The sequence below is a fragment of the Palaemon carinicauda genome, chromosome 17 (assembly GCF_036898095.1).
Source record: "Palaemon carinicauda isolate YSFRI2023 chromosome 17, ASM3689809v2, whole genome shotgun sequence".
NCBI classification, from domain to species: Eukaryota; Metazoa; Arthropoda; class Malacostraca; order Decapoda; family Palaemonidae; genus Palaemon; species Palaemon carinicauda.
Window position 1 is genome coordinate 48,145,821 of NC_090741.1, and position 18,963 is coordinate 48,164,783.

The 18,963-nt window shown below is 39.8% G+C and overlaps 1 protein-coding gene across 1 annotated transcript in view; it reads left to right on the forward strand.

Moving 5' to 3' along the window:
* sti (sticky) overlaps window positions 1–18,963 on the forward strand; it is a 103,784-nt gene that overhangs the window by 21,733 nt on the left and 63,088 nt on the right. The window contains exons 5-12 of the mRNA XM_068390971.1: window positions 2,650–2,813; window positions 5,868–6,054; window positions 7,667–7,780; window positions 9,246–9,402; window positions 11,115–11,292; window positions 11,561–11,684; window positions 12,978–13,124; window positions 13,431–13,550. Coding sequence (XP_068247072.1) covers window positions 2,650–2,813; window positions 5,868–6,054; window positions 7,667–7,780; window positions 9,246–9,402; window positions 11,115–11,292; window positions 11,561–11,684; window positions 12,978–13,124; window positions 13,431–13,550 — 1,191 coding nt within the window. The remainder of the gene's footprint in view (window positions 1–2,649; window positions 2,814–5,867; window positions 6,055–7,666; window positions 7,781–9,245; window positions 9,403–11,114; window positions 11,293–11,560; window positions 11,685–12,977; window positions 13,125–13,430; window positions 13,551–18,963) is intronic.

Here is an 18,963-nt window from a genome sequence, read left to right on the forward strand (position 1 = left end):
TTTCAAATACTAATCCTACTTTTGAATTCTTTTCACTTTTTATGACAGTGAATTGAGCATTTCCAGTTTATAATTGACTGGTGTACCTGAGCTGTCTAAAATGATGTCTAAATATTCAGATATATATGTACACTCACAGATTTAACCCTTTTCACCTCTTCCCCCTTTTCTACATACATACATACATATACCAAGACACTTCCCCCAATTTTGGGGGGTAGCCGACATCAACAAATGAAACAAAAACAAAAAAGGGGACCTCTACTCTCTACGTTCCTCCCAGCTTTCTTCTTCTCCCCCTTTTCTAATGACAAAATACAAAATTATGCAACGTGCATCCGAAAACAAGCTCCTGCTGTTGAATTTGGCGGTTGTTGCTATTAAATTTAGATTTACCATCACGATACTTTATGATACTGTATATTTATTCGTTAACATTTTTTATAGACAAAACCTATATACTATATCTGAGGTAGAAATTTAGGTTAGTAAATAAGTTTTGATTTACATTACTTAGTAATCATTTAAAAACAGTGATGGTATTTGGACAAAAAAATACTTCCGACCAATCAGCTATTAGGAAATTTTCCGAGCTAAAAGGGCACCCCTGCGAGTCGGTGCAAGTTTGCCTCGCTAAAATAAATTGTCTATTCTAAATAGTGTTTTTAAATGGTACAAGAAGTTATAAAAGTCCTCCGGGTGCCCAATTGCACAGGAAGTTTGAAGCACCAAACCAAGATCATGGTGAAAAAATTTGAATGTATATGCAGACTATACAGTTTTAGGGATATGTAACATTATAGTAAATGAAGATGGGGAAAGAAAAGCACAAGATTATTCTGTGAAGCGGTAGTTTTGAGTAATACTCTTCATGTCTTTAGTTGTAACTAGGGACTAGGGAGAGATAAATGTTACACACTGCTTTCAAGGTTTGGCAAGAAGGATATTAGCCTTCAACTCCTGAAATACAGTAATGAAATGAGCATGATTTATTATAAGATAAATTGCTCTAAACAGATTTACCAATTTTCCCCAGAAAGGTTTTATAATTGACTAAAGATTTATCTGTGTATCATATTTTTCACAAAACCATGAGGCTTTCATGCTTAGTAATACTTGAAAAGGAGGTGTACAAGCAATAACACATTCTTTCTTCTTCTTATTCTTACTTGCTAAGCTACAACCCTAGTTGGAAAAGCCGGATGCTATAAGCCTAGTGGCTCTAACAGGGAAAATAGTCCAGTGAGGAAAGGAAATAAGGAAAAATGAAATATCTTAATTATTATTATTATTATTATTATTAAATGCTAAGCTACAACCCTAGTTGGAAAAGCAGGATGCTATAAGCCCAGGGGCCCCAACAGGGAAAATAGCTCAGTGAGGAAAGGAAACTAGGAAAAATAAAATATTTTAAGAATAGTAACAACATTTAAATAAATATTTCCTATATAAACAATAAAAACTTCAACAAAACAAGAGAAAGAGAAACTAGATACAACAGTGTGCCTGAGTGTACCCTCAAGCAAGAGAACTCTAACCCAAGACAGTGGAAGGCCATGGTACAGAGGCTATAGCACTACCCAAGACTAGAGAACAATGGTTTGATTTTGGAGTGTCCTTCTCCTAGAAGAGCTGCTTACCATAGCTAAAGAGTCTCTTCTACCCTTACCAAGAGGAAAGTAGCCACTGAACAATTACATTGCCGTAGTTAACCCCTGGGGTGAAGAAGAATTGTTTAGTAATCTCAGTGTTGTCAGGTGTATGAGGACAGAGGAGAATCTGTAAAGAATAGACCAGACTATTCGGTGTCTGTGTAGGCAAAGGGAAAGAACCGTAACCAGAGAGAAGGATCCAATATGGTACTGTCTGGCCAGTCAAAGGACCCCCTAACTCTCTAGCGGTAGAAGAGTAACAACATTAATATAAATGTAAATAAGAAAATGGTAACATTCAGAGAGTGCGAGAGGCAAATTAGACTGTTCTTTTCTGTCTTACTTGGTGAATAAAAAAAGTAGCTGTTTTCAAAAAGACACACAACAGCTGTGCAGTCTTCTTACCCTGAGGGCTAAAAATAACTTGGTATAAACTGTAAAATTTTATGAATTTGAAAGTTATGAAGAAAAATTATTTTGAGGCATGAGTTAAGGAATTTAAGTGTTCTCAGTTTATCGTAAGTTTGAAGAGTTTTCTTGTATGAAATAGAAAGCTTGATTTTAAGTTAGGTAGTAAAAGTTATGAAATACCTGATTATATGATGATATTTGCCAAAGTAAAATAATTTCTCAAGATAGGGGAGTATGGGCTGTACCCTGTACCTATTGCTTTTTTTTATTTATATACTGTATTTAATTTGCTAACCTATTAAATTTTCCAGTTGCAATTTACCCAGAGTAGAAGTGAATTTTTGATTCTTCATTTTTGACAATGGTACTACAAGATAGGGGGGATGGGCTGTACCCTGAACCTATTGCTTTTTTTTTTTTTATTTATATACTGTATTTAATTTACTAACCTATTAAATTTTCCAGTTGCAATTTACCCAGAGTAGAAGTGAAGTTTTGATTCTTTATTTTTGACAATGGTACTAATAAGTAAGCCTGTGGGTGTGTAGGGTAGACTACACTATTTAATTCCTTTTAACTCTTTCAGGACGATCAACAACTATACCTAGTCATGGATTTTCATCCTGGTGGAGATTTACTTTCCCTGCTAGATCGTTACGACAATGTTTTTGAGGAGGACATGACTCGATTTTATTTAGCAGAAGTAACTCAGGCCATTCATACACTGCATACCATGGGCTATGTGCACAGGTAAGGTGGGAAATGCCATTAGTGCATCTCGCGCAGCGCGATGAGCACATAATTTAGAAGGGTCTTTGCTGCATTGCCCCTTAAGCTAAACTGGTACGCATTTTAGTCTTCTTCTTATCTTCTGTTCCCATTTGTTATTTTCTTTCTTGCTTTTTAACCTCTTTACATACATATACCAAGGCACTTCCCCCAATTTTGGGAGGTAGTCGACAACAAAGAAACAAAAACAAAAAGGGGACCTCTACTCTCTACGTTCCTCCCAGCCTAACAAGGGACTCAACCGAGTTCAGCTGGTTCTGCTAGGGTGTCACAGCCCAACCTCCCACATTATCCACCACAGATGAAGCTTCATAATGCTGAATCCCCTACTGCTGCTACCTCCGCGGTCATCTAAGGCATCGGAGGCAGCAGCAGGGCCTACCGGAACTGCGTCACAATCGTTCGCCATTCATTCCTATTTCTAGCACGCTCTCTTGCCTCTCTCACATCTATCCTCCTATCACCCAGAGCTTCCTTCACTCCATCCATCCACCCAAACCTTGGCCTTCCTCTCGTACTTCTCCCATCAACTCTTGCATTCATCACCTTCTTTAGCAGACAGCCATTTTCCATTCTCTCAACATGGCCAAACCACCTCAACACATTCATATCCACTCTAGCTGCTAACTCATTTCTTACACCCGTTCTCACCCACACCACTTCGTTCCTAACCCCATTTAACCTCTTTACTATTTCATAATGCAATTGCGGGGTTTCCGTCCAGTTGTACCTCTGTAATGAAAGACCCTCCCAGACCCAGTGCTAGGTCAAATGGGCGAATCCTTAAATTTCTAATTTATACTTTACACTGAAGAGTGGATCATTTGGTTACTCTATATGTTACTTTGCACTGAAAAAATGAATCATGTAGTTAATCTTTTTTACTTAGCACTGAAAAATGAATCATATAGTTACTCTTTTTTACTTTGCACTGAAAAATGAATCATATAGTTACTCTTTTTTACTTTACACTGAAGAATGAGTCATTTAAGTAAAGCTTAGCCTAGTTAGAAACAACTCTGATTTCTTTGAACTCACTGATATCTTTATTAATGAGTGCATTTGCAAAGATAAGTTATTATTTTTTGCTGACTTCAAGTGTTGGTAGTGAAATACTTGGGTGAACAAGTAGTTGTTTCATCAAATTTTATTTAGATATTTTGTTTGTAAATTTGTAAATCAATTAAAAGTTAACAGTATGTTATTTTCACTCATATTTGGAGGTCATTTGAAATTGATTCCTCCCCAATAATACACACACAATTAGTAAGGGTACATTAGAGTAGAGATGGGTCAGTATATCTTTATCAGCACTTTTAGGGCCTAAGCACACTGGCGACTTTGTAGAGCCACAAGTGGCTGCGTTTTGTGGCGGGGATATTTTCTCCCATTGTTTTCAAGCTTTGCCAATCACACTTGTGTCTGTGGCTCGCGACTGTGGCAGGCTGTCGCTCGTCCCCGCCACAAACAGCGCATTTTGTGGTGGCGTTTTGTGGCTGGCCGAGAGCACACTAGCGACCTCTGGCGACCACATGTGGCTGCTAATCATATGTAGTGATATCGGTGTGGCAACCACATGTGGCCGGGTATTCAAAAAATAACCACATGTGGTCGCAACTTGTGGCTCTAAAAAGTGGCTAGTGTGCTCTGGCCCACCACTTTGCACGGTCATTTGTGGTGCCACAGAGTGGCTAGTGTGCTCGGGGCCTTAAGTCTAATTCTCCTTTAAGCAAGTTCTTTCTCTCTCTTCTGTTAAGTATACTCTACTCCACCGGTTGTTGGGCCACTCGTTGACCCACGACCACTCTCGAAAGACGTCTCCAGTCCCCTTTATCTTGCGCTAAATCCATCTATGTATCCGTTTTAATTCCTTCCCTGTCGAGGTATTCCTTGAAGTATCTATCCTAATCCTTTGTAGGTCTTCCCAAAGCTCTTTGTCTCATGAGTTCAGCAGTCAGCACTTGGTCTGTCATGTATATATTTTGCAAATGTCTAAGACATTTTTTATTATAATTTTCCATGTTTTCTTTGGCTTTTCTACTGGTCTTAATCTTACTAATTCAATATATACTACTATACTGATTAATTGTTCCTTATCCCATCTCATCAAATGTATAAACCACATCTGTCTTTGAGGTCTCGGTTTATTCTCCAACTTCTGGACACAACAATGCAACTTTCTCAAATCCTCTTCATTTTCTTTGTCGGTGAAAATGTCTCTACCGTATAGAAGAATACAGGGCTGAAGGATGCATCAAGTTTTTAATGAAATATTGTAATACAGTACTTTTATCTAATGGTGATCTTCGATTAAGTAGAGTTCATTTGTGATAAAAAGAAATTGACATTAAACGCAAAGAAAATTGAAAGAATTACTACAAATGAATTATGATACAGTGTATTCATCAGCGTAAAAAAATGTAGGAAAGGAGAGTAAATAATCATAGAAAACAGAAAAGGTATGCAGATGTATTAGTATGCAAAGGGAAATAAAAAACTATAATGTTGAATGTAGACTATCCGTCTGTAAGTTATGTATAATTTGGCATGCATCAGAAACTGTAAAATCCCTTTATCATCTTCAGTGAATTTAAAAATGATAAATTATGTATATTGTGCGAGGCAATGATTTTATGATCAAGTGCTTTTACCTAACTGACATGAATATGTTCTAGGCTTAAGCCAAGCGAGCACCTCTCCTGAGCATCTCAGTAATATAGCCTCATACCAACCGTGTTGAAAACTACTGAGTGAGAGTTACTAGAAGAAACAAAACTAGGAAGACCTGGAGAGAAATTACTTTAAAATTTGGGCAAAGCTGGAGGCTATAAAATTGTTGATAGATATAAACAAGGGATAAATGAAAAGAAAAAAAAAATGATTTCTATTTAACTATACAGTACTTGTCTTCCCCTTTTTGCTTATGGGAATTCCTTTGATTCATGTGAAGATATTTAGCGTAATTTATAGTGTGCCATATTTTTATCTATTTAATTTTTTTTTTTCATGCTCCAGAGACATCAAACCTGAAAATATCCTCATAGACCGTTGTGGGCACATTAAGCTTGCCGATTTTGGCTCGGCTGCTAGACTAACGTCGTCGGGTATTGTGAGAAGCAAAATGCCAGTGGGGACGCCAGATTACATTGCTCCAGAAGTTTTGTTTGTGAATGAGAAGCCCGGAAGCAGCATGTCATATGGGGTAATTAACCATTGGTGGCATCTTTTCTTAACATTTTCCCTTCTCGAGAATACAGTAGATTGGAAATGAATTCTCTCCATGATGTTTTTGGTCATTATTATTATTATTATTATTATTACTACTTGGTAAGCTAACAAACCTAGTTGGAAAAGCAGGATGCTATAAGCCCAAGGGCTCCAACAGGGAAAAATAGCCCAGGGAGGAAAGGAAATAAACTACAGTACAATAGAAGTTTAAGAACACTAACAACATTAAAATAAATTTTTGATATATAAACTATAAAAACTTCAAAATAACAATAGGAAGAGAAATATGATAGAATAGTGGGCTTGAGTGTACCCTCAAGCAAGAGAACTCTAACCCATGACTGTGTAGACCATGGTACAGAGGTTGTGGCACTACTTAAGACTAGAGAACAATGGTTTGATTTTGGAGTGTCGTCCTAGAAGAGCTGCTTAACATAGCTAAAGAGTCTCTTCTACCCTTACCAAGAGGAAAGCCATGGGACGATTTTAGTGCAGTAGACTTTGTTCTTGAATTCATCTATGGTCTTATGTACAGTATTGAAATATGCATTTTCCTTATTTTATGAGGCCACTAAATGAATTTTTTCTGTAATACTTCCTCAGTATTATAATGCTGCTCTTCCTGACAAATCATTAAATGTCTAAGCTATCTCAATCTTTGATAAGAAGCCATATTTTACTTACCAGGTTTGTATGACTTTATACATGCCAAGGATAGATTGAAGTCTTTTATGATTTTCCATCTGCTCCTGCTTACTGGTGATCTTTTACAATCATTCTTATTTTTGCTGGAGAGGTAGATATTTTTAACATACTAATCTAAGCCAAGAGTGCATTTTTTTTTTATTCTCGATTTTCATTTAATGAATGTTTCCTTCATTGAGTTTAGTCTATATCTATCTATTTAGGGCCTCTGTTACGGCCCTTCCCTTTGATGAAGGAATTATCTAAATGGAAGACAGCCTGTGAATAGTGGTTTTCACACGCCCCTGCTTTATACATGACGCCCACTGGGTGTTCGCGCGAGGCTAGTAACCTCTGCATTCCATGCTTTAACTTTCTCTGGTATATTTAGAAGTATTTATATCAGAAAAGTGTAAGGATGGACCCTTTTCACCGGGCGTCACAGGTATCTCCCCAGAAATAGATTTTTCCTTTGTCAAAATACCTTCTATCTATTTACCAAGGCACTTCCCCCAATATTGGGGATTAGCCAACATCAAACAAATGAGAAAAAAAAAGGGGACGTTTAGTAGAACTTTTAATTGAATTTACAATTTACTTTTTGTAACGTATTTATATTTTCCCTCTAAATATATAATCTAATGATTTCAGAATTTTTTATTGATACGTAATTGTAATGTGAAAGGAAAGAAATAATTTTTTTTTTTTTATTTCAAGGTCAGTTTTGGCATGAATATTGATGATTACTCATATCGAGACATCCTTGCACTAGGTTCTTATTCTATTTCTAGCTATTTTAATTCGGTGTAACCAGATTAAAAAGTCATAATAAATCAAGCAAAAAATCTAGAAATTTGACAACTAGAAAATTGCGTATAGTAACCGAGATTGCGTCGTTTCAGGTGGAGTGTGACTTCTGGTCTCTTGGTATCATGGCTTATGAAATGTGCTATGGGTATACGCCATTCAGAGGTGATAATGTGGTGGCTACATACAACAACATTATGAATCATCAGGTATGGTTGATTTTGTATTTTGTTTATTAACCCTTTTACCCCCAAAGGACGTACTGGTACATTTCACAAAAGCCATCCCTTTACCCCCATGGACGTACCGGTACGTCCTTGCAGAAAAATGCTCTAAAATTTTTTTTTTCATATTTTTTATAATTTTTTGAGAAAATTCAGGCATTTTCCAAGAGAATGAGACCAACCTGACCTCTCTATGACAAAAATTAAGGCTGTTAGAGCAATTTAAAAAAAATATACTGCAAAATGTGCTTGGAAAAAAATAACCCCCTGGGGGTTAAGGGTTGGAAATTTCCAAATAGCCTGGTGGTAAAAGGGTTAACAGTGTTTGCTTATTCATTATGAACATAGCATAGTTCAGGGGTTAATTTTCAAACAATTAAGGACTCCTTTTTTTATTTTCATGATTGCAGCTTATGCAATGATATTTTTGTGTGATTCTTTTATTCCCAAGTTTATTTGATTTTTTCTCATCCTAGCCTTCTACTTTTGCTTTGGCCTTTTATGTCTGATTATGTTCTTTATAAGTTTGATGATACTCCGTATTCTAAAAAGTCAGATACTCAAAATAGTTACTGGCTGCATGAAGTAACCATTGGGGGTTGTTGCGTACTTTAGGTTACATACTATAGACTACAATCACACACACTTTTACTTATATACTACTTTATTCAACTATTTATACACATACAATTACATACATTCATTTACATTCAGTTTTGTCTTCAATAATAGTTATCAAACCTAACCTTAGCTAGTTTTTATACAATGGGTAATGTACTACAGAATTTCACATACTGTATAATACAATACAATGAAAAAACCATTGGGAAGGCACTACTTAATATCTAGGATCCTCAATCCAATAATCTTGACACCATGAACCAAGCCTTATTTATGAGAACCCCACAAAATTGTTGTACACTTATTGTAGAAATCCTTATTCCACAGTCAAACAACTCAATTACAAAAAGTAGTAAATATACTAATGAAGCTCCTTGTAAGTATTAAATAAATCACTTGTGTATCTTTTCTACATGCGGTAACACTCGGCAGAATTGTTGCGTTCATATGGCTACTATTTGAAAGGAAACCATAAAGGTTTGTATATATTGCACCAATTTGCTTTCTATTTTCTTCCAACTGACAAAAGCACTTGAAACTTTTTGCTGTCTTCTGGTAGTAACGAAAGGTTCGTAGTTAACCTTCCTTTTTTCTCACCAGCTTCCCAAATACTAGGACACACGCCACTTAGTCCCCACCAATAAGCTCTGGTGTCACAAAAACGACGGGAAAAGGCCACGTAGGCATTAAACACAATTGTGGGAACAGGCAATACATATGAATTAGATTTAACAATCTACTATAGGGTCATCTTGTAATTAATATTTGATGTATCAGGTTGAGGAGTGTGTTGAATCCTTTCTACCATTAATTATCTTCCATATTGCAGAAAAACTTAGAATTTGACGACAGCGAGAATACGGCGAGCAGTCTAATGAAGGAATTGATAAAGGGTCTCCTTAAGGATTCAAATCATCGTCTGACGTACCCAGCGATCATCCAGCACAGTTTTTTCTTGCATGTCAATTGGAATGATTTGAGAAACTGTGAGTACTTCTTTAATTTTGCATAGTTCATTTGAGTTGCCCTTTTGATGTATTATATAAAGTCTGGCTTTGGTTATTTTATTGAGGAAATAGTTTAGTGAAGTTCGGTTTTTATAATTATTTTTACATGGAAATTAAAAGTTGATCTGAATTATGAGAATTTTACGAAGTTTTAAAATGTGTTTCTTTTAAAAACAAATTTAACTTTCTGCATAATCACATTCTGATTTCATAAATCTTGCATGATACTTGGAAGAGAATTGGGAATGCTTAGACAGCTCACATGGAATTCCTTTCGCTGATTTGCCTCAGATTGGAATTTCTATTATTATTTATATTATTTATATTATTGGACTTTATTCCTACCTAAATACAAACTAAAAAGTTATTTATGTGGGTTTACTCCTTTGTCAATTCTCTATGATCAGAAAGAAGGAAAAGGTGCTTAACTGGCAACGATATAATAAGTTACTAAGAAACACCACTGCTGGGCAGTGCTACAAGCTGCAGTCAGACAAGCTTCACTTCTCTCCTTGTCGGGTTAAGAGCCAGATCTTTCCTCTTACCGCTCTAAGATCATAACTTACTCCACAATGGATTATGTGATACTTTGATCTCTATAGATCCTTTTGTGATTTCACATGTATCCTTTGTGTTAGAGTTCTAGCAGAAGGATGACTTTTTGCTTTTGAAAATGTCCTAAGTCTTCCTTTCATTCTCACCCGAAAACACCTCACTCGAGTTGAGATTGCCTTTTCCCCACGCACTGAGGCAGCCTTGTTGGAAGATCCATACCTTTGCCCTACTCGTTCTTACGAGTCCGGCTTGCCTCGTACGGCCGGGCTTCCTCAGCATTCTCTCCTCCTGAGAATTCTCGTGGTTCGTCTCAGAATTTCTCTACTCCCCCTTGAGCACATGACGTGTGTGGTCTTGCCGCAACCTTGGTGTTCCCCAAGAACTGCTCAGAAAAAGTGAATCAAATCAGCGTGTATCTGCATCCTTCAAATGTGAACCTAGAAGTACTCTCACTGACCACCCCCTAATGCAGGTGAGTGACCTGTCTTTATCCAGTATGTTTTATATGTTGACATAATCATCTTTATGCCTGTTCTTGGCAATGTATCATTGCTAGTTAGGTCAAGGTCTTATAGGGAACTGACACTTAGGCCCTGCCTCTTTACAAGCTGGTCGGTCTGTAAATAGTCATATAGTTATTTATTCTATCTTTCCATTTTTAATGGTATACAGCTTAAGGTGACCTCCTCTTGGTGGAGACTTCCACCTAAGGAAGACTCCCCATATAAATTTTTAATACAATTTATATTTTTCGTAGCTATAGGAACCCGTCATTTAGGCAAAAGTCTCGCCTTATCCATCCCATAAGTCTTGACCAGGATAGAGTGAAGCTTGCCTTGTAACAGCTCGTAGCACTGTGCAGTACTGTTGTTGAGTTCCTTAGTAACCTATTATATAGTTACCAGTTCGGCACCTTTACTTTCTTTCTAGTCATAGAGAATCAATATAGGAGTAAATCCATATAAATGAATTAGGTTTGTATAGCTAAGAAAAATACAAATTACACATTACTAAAATTTGTAGTATTTTAAATGGTCTGTTATTATTAGAATCCACCAAGACTAAAGTTAGGTTTTCCCAATACAGTACATCGTAATTATTCTTTCTATTTCAAGTAATCAAACATTTCTTTGCAGCTCAGCCATCATTTGTACCTGTTGTAAACAGTGTAGATGACACAAGCAATTTTGAAGAGTTTGAGAATGAGAGAAGAGTGCCTGATGTAGATGCCTTCAGGACCAGACATGGCTTCACCGGGAAGAATTTACCATTCATAGGTTTCACCTACAGCAGGCACAACGAACATCTAGAAACGTGAGTATATCATGGTGTTCACTGACTTAGCATTTTCTTCTGGTCAGGGAAATACTCCAAGCATAATTATTAAGGAAAATGATAGTCCATCCAGCAAGCATTGCTCCATAGCATTGTATCACATATGAACAGTAGCTTGAGATCATATTCATTCCTATGCAATGTTGGCATATATTTTTTGCTCTTTATATGTGAATTCAAGCATTTTGCTCTCATGATTACATTTTCATAATGCTAAATCCTTTTATGAATGCTTTTTGTGTTACAGGGAGTCTAGAAGGATAAGTATTTGCCAAGATATTTCGGCTGTCGAAGAATCAATGAAAGAACCGTCTCATTTGGAAGCACAACTGAAGACTCAGAAGAAGGAGAACCACGAATTAAGACTCCAGGTATTAACAAGATTTTGGCACATTTTGTATTTTGATTTTTTTTTTAAAACAAGTGTATTATTTCATAATTTCCTTAACTTTTAAGCATTATTAATTGACAGATTGTATCTAAAGGAGAAATTTGAGATATTTGATAAGTTTTGTTCGATATTACATGGTAGATATATATATATGAAACATAACAATTCTGACATGTTGCATTCAACCAGTTATGAAAAAGAATTTGTTTCCTAGATAACTAATGAAAAGAATTGATTGCTATCCTTAAGATTCTTGTGTTGATGGACTAACTGGAAATAGAACGCAAGGATCTTATTTCATAGGTATTCTAAAAAACAGATGAAGTGTGACTTAAAAAGACTTGGTATCTGTCAACAGAAAACATTTTCAGGTCTTGCTATAATATAGGCTTTTACTAGCACAGTACCCCATTCATAAACAGTTGAAAAGCACTAATCTTTGTTTGTATAAGACTTTTTTTACATGAACTTTAGTATGGTATAAGAAAAAGGAGATAGCACTGTATAAGATTACAAGGGATGTTTAAGATGATAAAGAAAAGATGAAAATGTAACTATATTATTGAAGTTATTCTTTATTCCAGCACAATCTTGGTGCATGTGCAGTAAAAATGTTAATGAAAGAGATGAATGAATGAAAGGAAAATTAGCTAATAGCAGTTGAATAATAAATTCATTACTCTTAAATAAATCATCAAATAACCTCTAGTCATACAGAGGCGGAGGATCTGCTAGGCACACTCTCTTTGCTAAATTGCACCCTTATTTAGGCCATAACAGCTAAAGCAGTTTTTAAGTAATATGTCTTACAATATGGAAGCATTCCTTATGTAAATTCCTGTTAATTAATAAAATCAGGTAGCTTGGGTCTTATTGTATATCTTGCTTGACAGAATCTCTTTCTTCGTTTAACCCTTTTACCCCCAGGCTATTTGGAAATTTCCAACCCTTAACCCCCAGGGGGTTATTTTTTTCCCAGCACATTTTGCAGTATATTTTTTTTGTTTAAATTGCTCTAACAGCCTTAATTTTTGTCATAGAGAGGTCAGGTTGGTCTCATTCTCTTGGAAAATGCCTGAATTTTCTCAAAAAATTATCAAAAATATGAAAAAAAAAATTTTATAGCATTTTTTTACAAGGACGTACCGGTACGTCCATGGGGGTAAAGGGATGGCTTTTGTGAAACGTACCCGTACGTCCTTGGGGGTTAAAAGGGTTAATCATTGGTGACCAAAAGTCATGTCTAGTGTCTAAAAGAGGACTACATTTTCAGCTCAAAAATTTGACGGAGAGTGAACTGAATCGCCATAATGTTGCCATGAAGCGGAAATTAGTCGAAGCAGAAACCAGAGTGGAATTCTTAGAGAAGGAAAGACAGCGTCTGGAAGACGAGAATGTCGCCAAAGAAAAGATTGCAGCGGTAAGATTCTTTCTTGTGGATGGTGGTAAATATCGCATCTTGAGTACATAGTAGGGTAAATTGGTAAATAAACCTTTTGTTGTGAAGAGGTAATTGTATATTATCTTTATTAGGATTTTATATTTTATTGATAAAAGTGTGAGCACAAGTTTAACCCGTATGAAAACCTGAATGTATAATTTAATTTCTCTTAAGTGGAAAATAATTAAGGAATATTAAATTTTTTGTTTTTGATCAATAGAAATTGCACGATAAAGTATATCTTAGTATAGTATTTATTTTTTATTTTGTACCCTCTTTTTTCAGACTTACAAAAGGGATTTAGCTTTAGAGAGGAAAGATCGCTTGGAAACAGAGAGGAAGACGGTTAATCTAGTCAGAGATATGAAGAATAAGTGGCAGAGGGAACAAGATCAAAAACTACAGGTAAGGTCATAATTTTTTTCTCTCCCCTTTGGGTGGATAGTGCCTTTGGTTTGAGGATACTGTAGTGTTGCATAAATTGCATAAAAAACACAATTAAACCAATTCATAATTTCACCACCGACACCTCAATAGCCTACTCTTTCTTCTCCCATCCATCCCCACTTCGGTGTTTGACAGTAGAATGTTCCTTTTACATCCACGCAGTTTTCACCAATATCAAATTTTAAATATTTAACTTAGCCGGTGAATATATAATAGCTACAACTCTGCGGCTCGACAGACAACATACTCAAAAAACTCGCGAGCGATCGCTATGCAGGTTGCGGGTGTGCCCACCAGCGCCAACTGTCGGCCAGATACCACTCTTGTATGTAAACAAAACCTTCAATTCTTCTCTGTCGACGTTGACGACAAGACGTACTTATACTCGCTGTAGAACCTGGAGTTTTCCCATCATATTTGGTGAAGTACTTTATTTTGGTTTGAGCTTTCGCAGTACAGGTGTTTTTCCTCAACATAAACTCTTGAACTCTTTATTGAATCGGATTATTTGTTGATGACTTGGATTGTTTTTGGAATTTTCTTTGACTAATTCAAAATGGCTGACCCTTCTCAAGTACCTAGATTTCGAAAGTGTAATGCTAGGGGCTGTAATAGGCGTCTTCCAAAGGCTTCTCTCGACCCTCATACTGTTTGTTCCAATTGTCGGGGTAAAACCTGTCAATTGGGAGATCGGTGTGAGGAATGCGTGGGCCTTTCGGAATTCGATTGGATCGAGTATGATAAGTATACGCGCAGACTAGAGAGAGATAGGGTAAGGAGAAGTTCATCTAGGTCCGTAGATTTTTCCTCTCCACATGCCCCTGAACCTAATCCTTCCCCTGTAGTGGTTGTTCCTAACCCCCCTTCTAGCACTCAGGAACCGTCTATGCAAGACATGTTACGTGCTATTCATGCCATGGGGGAGAGAGTTGAAGCGTTAGCAAGTGACCGTAATCAACTCATGGCTGACGTGAAGGAACTTAAGTGCCATAGTGCCACGGCGGAAAGTGGGAAAGTGATTAGTGCGCAAAGTGTTGTGAACAGTGTTGCGACCGAGGGTTCGTCTGTTCGTGCCTGTCGTTCACCTAGTCCGGGACCTCTTGCAAGCTCCCAAGCCCAGGGGAGAAGCAATGTCGTACGACTTATGGGTTCGAGAGGCCTTGATCAGCGAACAGACGTTCCCTCTATGGTATCAGGCGTATCTCGTCAAGATCGCCCCTACCATAAGACGAGAGAGCCCATTTTTACCTCGTCTTCTGAAGGCGTTTCACGCAAGAAACCATGGAGCAAGGTTTCTAGGCCTTTGAAACGCAAGTCGGTCCCTTCAGGACAGGTCCAACGTCCCGGATGTAGTCTTTGGGACAGTTCGGACCCGTTGCTGTCATCGGATGACTGCTCGCCGCCTAAGCAAGGCAAAGTTGTGCCGTCTCAGACGCTAACCCCGTCTGTTACCGCACCCGTTACCGTAGACCCTAAATGGGTTATACTGCAGGACATGCAGTCTAAGCTTGCGTCCCTTATGGAAGACTACAACGCAGAGAAGGTTTCCGTTGAACCTAGCCGTTTATCTCATGGAGATACTGGCCGTCAGCCACCCAAGCGTTCTGTTGTGCGTCCTGTTGACGTTGGTGTAGCCATCTCACGTCAACCAGTTGGGGTTGTTCCACACCCGATGCGGTCTCGTGTGGATTTTCAGCCGCATGTGGACGTTAAGCAACTCGCTGATGCGGCTGGTGACGTTCAGGACGTTCGCCAACCATCAGAGTTGACTTGTTTTGACGCGGTGCGTCAACCTCGGCAACCTAGAGTTGTGTTGACTGCACAACCCAGGCGGTCTAAGCAGTCTCGGGTGGACGCTGTGCGTCCTCACGCACCTGTTGTTGTTGACAGTTCCCAGACTGTTCAGCAGTTTCAGGACGCTGCGTCCTGCTCCGCCACTTATGCACCAGTGCGGGCGGACGCTGCGTGTCAAGCATTGCCAACCCCTTTGCTTGTTTCTCATCAGATGAGGAACTTTCGGATGAGGAACTTTCGGATGAGGACGTTGCTGACCCTCAGCCTGAGGATCATCCTTCAGATATTGATGAGCCTAGAGCAGTTCCGCCATCTATGGACTTTAAAAAGGTCATGCTCATTTTTAAAGAGTTGTTCCCTGAACACTTTGTCTCTGTGGCTCCTCGTTCGCCGCCGTCTGAGTTTGTTTTAGGCGTACCTGCTGCCATGCCAGCCTTTACAAAACTCGTTCTCTCTCGCTCATCCAAGAGAGCTTTACGGCTGTTAGGCGATTGGTTGGAAACCAAGAGGAGTTTAGGGAAGACGGCCTTTGCCTTCCCCCCATCTAAACTCTCGTCTAGATCGAGCGTCTGGTATGCCACGGGAGAAGTTCTCGGCTTGGGAGTTCCTGCCTCTGCCCAGGGCGACTTCTCAAGTCTTGTAGACTCTCCCCGCCGCCTAGCCATGAGACGCTCGAAGATTAGTTGGTCATCCTCAGACCTGGACCATCTACTTAAAGGCATCTTTAGGGCTTTTGAAGTTTTTAACTTCCTTGACTGGTGTTTGGGAGCCTTGAGTAGGAAAATCTCATCAGCCAATAGAGATGTCTCCTTACTCATTATGTCCTGCATGGATAAGGCCATCCGCGATGGATCCAACGAGCTCTCCGCCTCGTTTACGTCAGGAGTCCTAAAGAAACGAGAGTCTCTGTGCTCTTTTCTGTCAGCAGGAGTGACGCCCTGTCAACGATCTGAGCTACTCTTTGCCCCTTTGTCTAAGTTCTTGTTTCCTGAACTTTTAGTTAAGGAAATAGCGTTGTCTCTAGTGCAGAAGGACACCCATGACTTGGTTGCGTCCTCGGCTCGCAAAGGGACCCCTTCGTCTGCCTTGTCTGCTAGACCTAGGATAGACACTCCAGCGTCCAGGTTTATTCCGCCCTTTCGTGGCAGAGCCCCCAGCAGGGGAAGTACTCGTGCCGAAGGGAAGAGAGGAAAGGAAAGGAGCCAAGTCCTCGCAGGGCAGAGTCTGACTGCCCGCAGCTTCAGACAGCAGTAGGTGCCAGACTCAAGAACTTCTGGCAAGCCTGGGAGAAGAGAGGCGCAGATCAACAGTCTGTGAGGTTGCTCAGAGAGGGGTACAAAATCCCATTTGTACGCAAACCTCGTCTAGCGACGTCCCCCATCGATCTCTCTCCCAGGTACCGAGAGGAAGCAAAGAGACAAGCCCTGAAACTAGAAGTGTCTCTTTTGCTAGAGAAGGGAGCGGTGGTCAAAGTCTCGGACCTTCAATCACCGGGGTTTTACAACCGTCTCTTCCTAGTACCGAAGAAGACAGGGGGTTGGAGACCGGTGCTAGACGTCAGTGCTCTGAATGTCTTTGTCACAAAGACAAAGTTCACCATGGAGACCACGAAGTCAGTCTTAGCAGCGGTCAGAAAGGGAGACTGGATGGTCTCTCTCGACCTAAGAGACGTTTACTTCCACATCCCCATTCACTCAGATTCCCAACCTTTTCTGAGATTTGTGTTCGACAATGTGGTGTACCAGTTTCGGGCCCTGTGCTTTGGCCTAAGTCCTGCTCCTCTCGTGTTTACGAGGCTTATGAGGAATGTGGCAAAATTCCTACATTTATCGGGTATCCGAGCCTCCCTTTATTTGGACGACTGGCTTCTCAGAGCCTCGTCCAGTCATCGCTGTCTGAAGGATCTCAATTGGACTTTAGATCTGACCAAGGAATTGGGACTTCTGGTCAACTTGGAAAAGTCCCAGCTGATCCCATCCCAAACTATTCTGTATTTAGGGATGGAGATTCGCAGTCCAGTTTTTTGGGCTTTTCCGTCGGCCCCCAGAATAGATCAAGCCCTGCTCGTAATCCAAAAGATGTTGAAGAGAGAACGTTGCTCAGTCAGGGATTGGATGAGTCTAGTAGGAACTCTATCATCCCTGGAGCAGTTTGTCTCGCTAGGAAAGCTACACCTCCGACCTCTACAATTCCATCTAGCTTTTCACTGGAAAAAGGACAAGACGCTAGAGGCGGTCTCAATCCTGATTTCCGAAACAGTAAAGACTTGCCTGAATTGGTGGAAAGACAATATCAGTCTACGAGAGGGACTTCCCCTAGCAGTTCAGAAACCAAACCACGTTCTCTTCTCAGACGCATCGGATTTGGGTTGGGGTGCGACACTGGACGGTCGGGAATGCTCAGGTCTGTGGACCTCAAGTCAGAGGAGCATGCATATCAACGGCAAGGAGCTTTTGGCAGTTCACCTGGCCTTGATAAGCTTCGAGAGTCTCCTTCGAGACAAAGTGGTGGAGGTCAACTCGGACAACACCACAGCCTTGGCGTACATTTCCAAACAAGGAGGTACCCACTCCCTGACACTGTACGAGATCGCAAGGGACCTGCTCATTTGGTCAAGAGATCGAGGCATCTCCCTAGTAACGAGGTTTATCCAGGGCGACTTGAACGTTCTAGCAGATTGTCTCAGTCGGAAAGGTCAGGTAATTCCAACCGAATGGACCCTCCACAAGGATGTGTGCAAGAAGCTTTGGGCGACTTGGGGTCAACCCACCATAGACCTCTTTGCAACCTCGATGACCAAGAGGCTTCCAATCTATTGCTCTCCAGTCCCAGACCCAGCAGCAATACATATAGATGCCTTTCTCCTAGATTGGTCTCACCTAGACCTATACGCATTCCCACCATTCAAGATTGTCAACAAGGTACTGCAGAAATTCGCCTCTCACGAAGGGACAAGGTTGACGTTAGTTGCTCCCCTCTAGCCCGCGAGAGAATGGTTCACCGAGGTACTTCGATGGCTGGTAGACTTTCCAAGAAGTCTTCCTCTAAGAGTAGACCTATTACGTCAGCCACACGTAAAGAAGGTACACCAAAGCCTCCACGCTCTTCGTCTGACTGCCTTCAGACTATCGAAAGACTCTCGAGAGCTAGAGGCTTTTCGAAGGAGGCAGCCAGTGTGATTGCAAGAGCGAGGAGAGCTTCTACCATTAGAGTTTACCAATCGAAGTGGGAAATCTTCCGAGACTGGTGCAAGTCAGTATCTGTATCCTTGTCCAGTACCTCTGTAGCCCAAATCGCTGATTTTCTCTTATACCTGAGAAGAGTTCGCTCCCTTTCAGCTCCCACGATCAAGGGCTACAGGAGCATGTTGGCTTCGGTCTTCCGGCATAGAGGCTTAGATCTTCCAACAATAAAGATCTACAAGATCTCCTTAAGTCTTTTGAGACCTCTAAGGAACGTCGTTTGGCTACACCTGGATGGAATTTAGACGTGGTCCTAAGATTCCTCATGTCAGACAGGTTTGAGCCTTTACATTCAGCCTCCCTGAAGGATCGCACTCTTAAGACTCTTTTCCTGG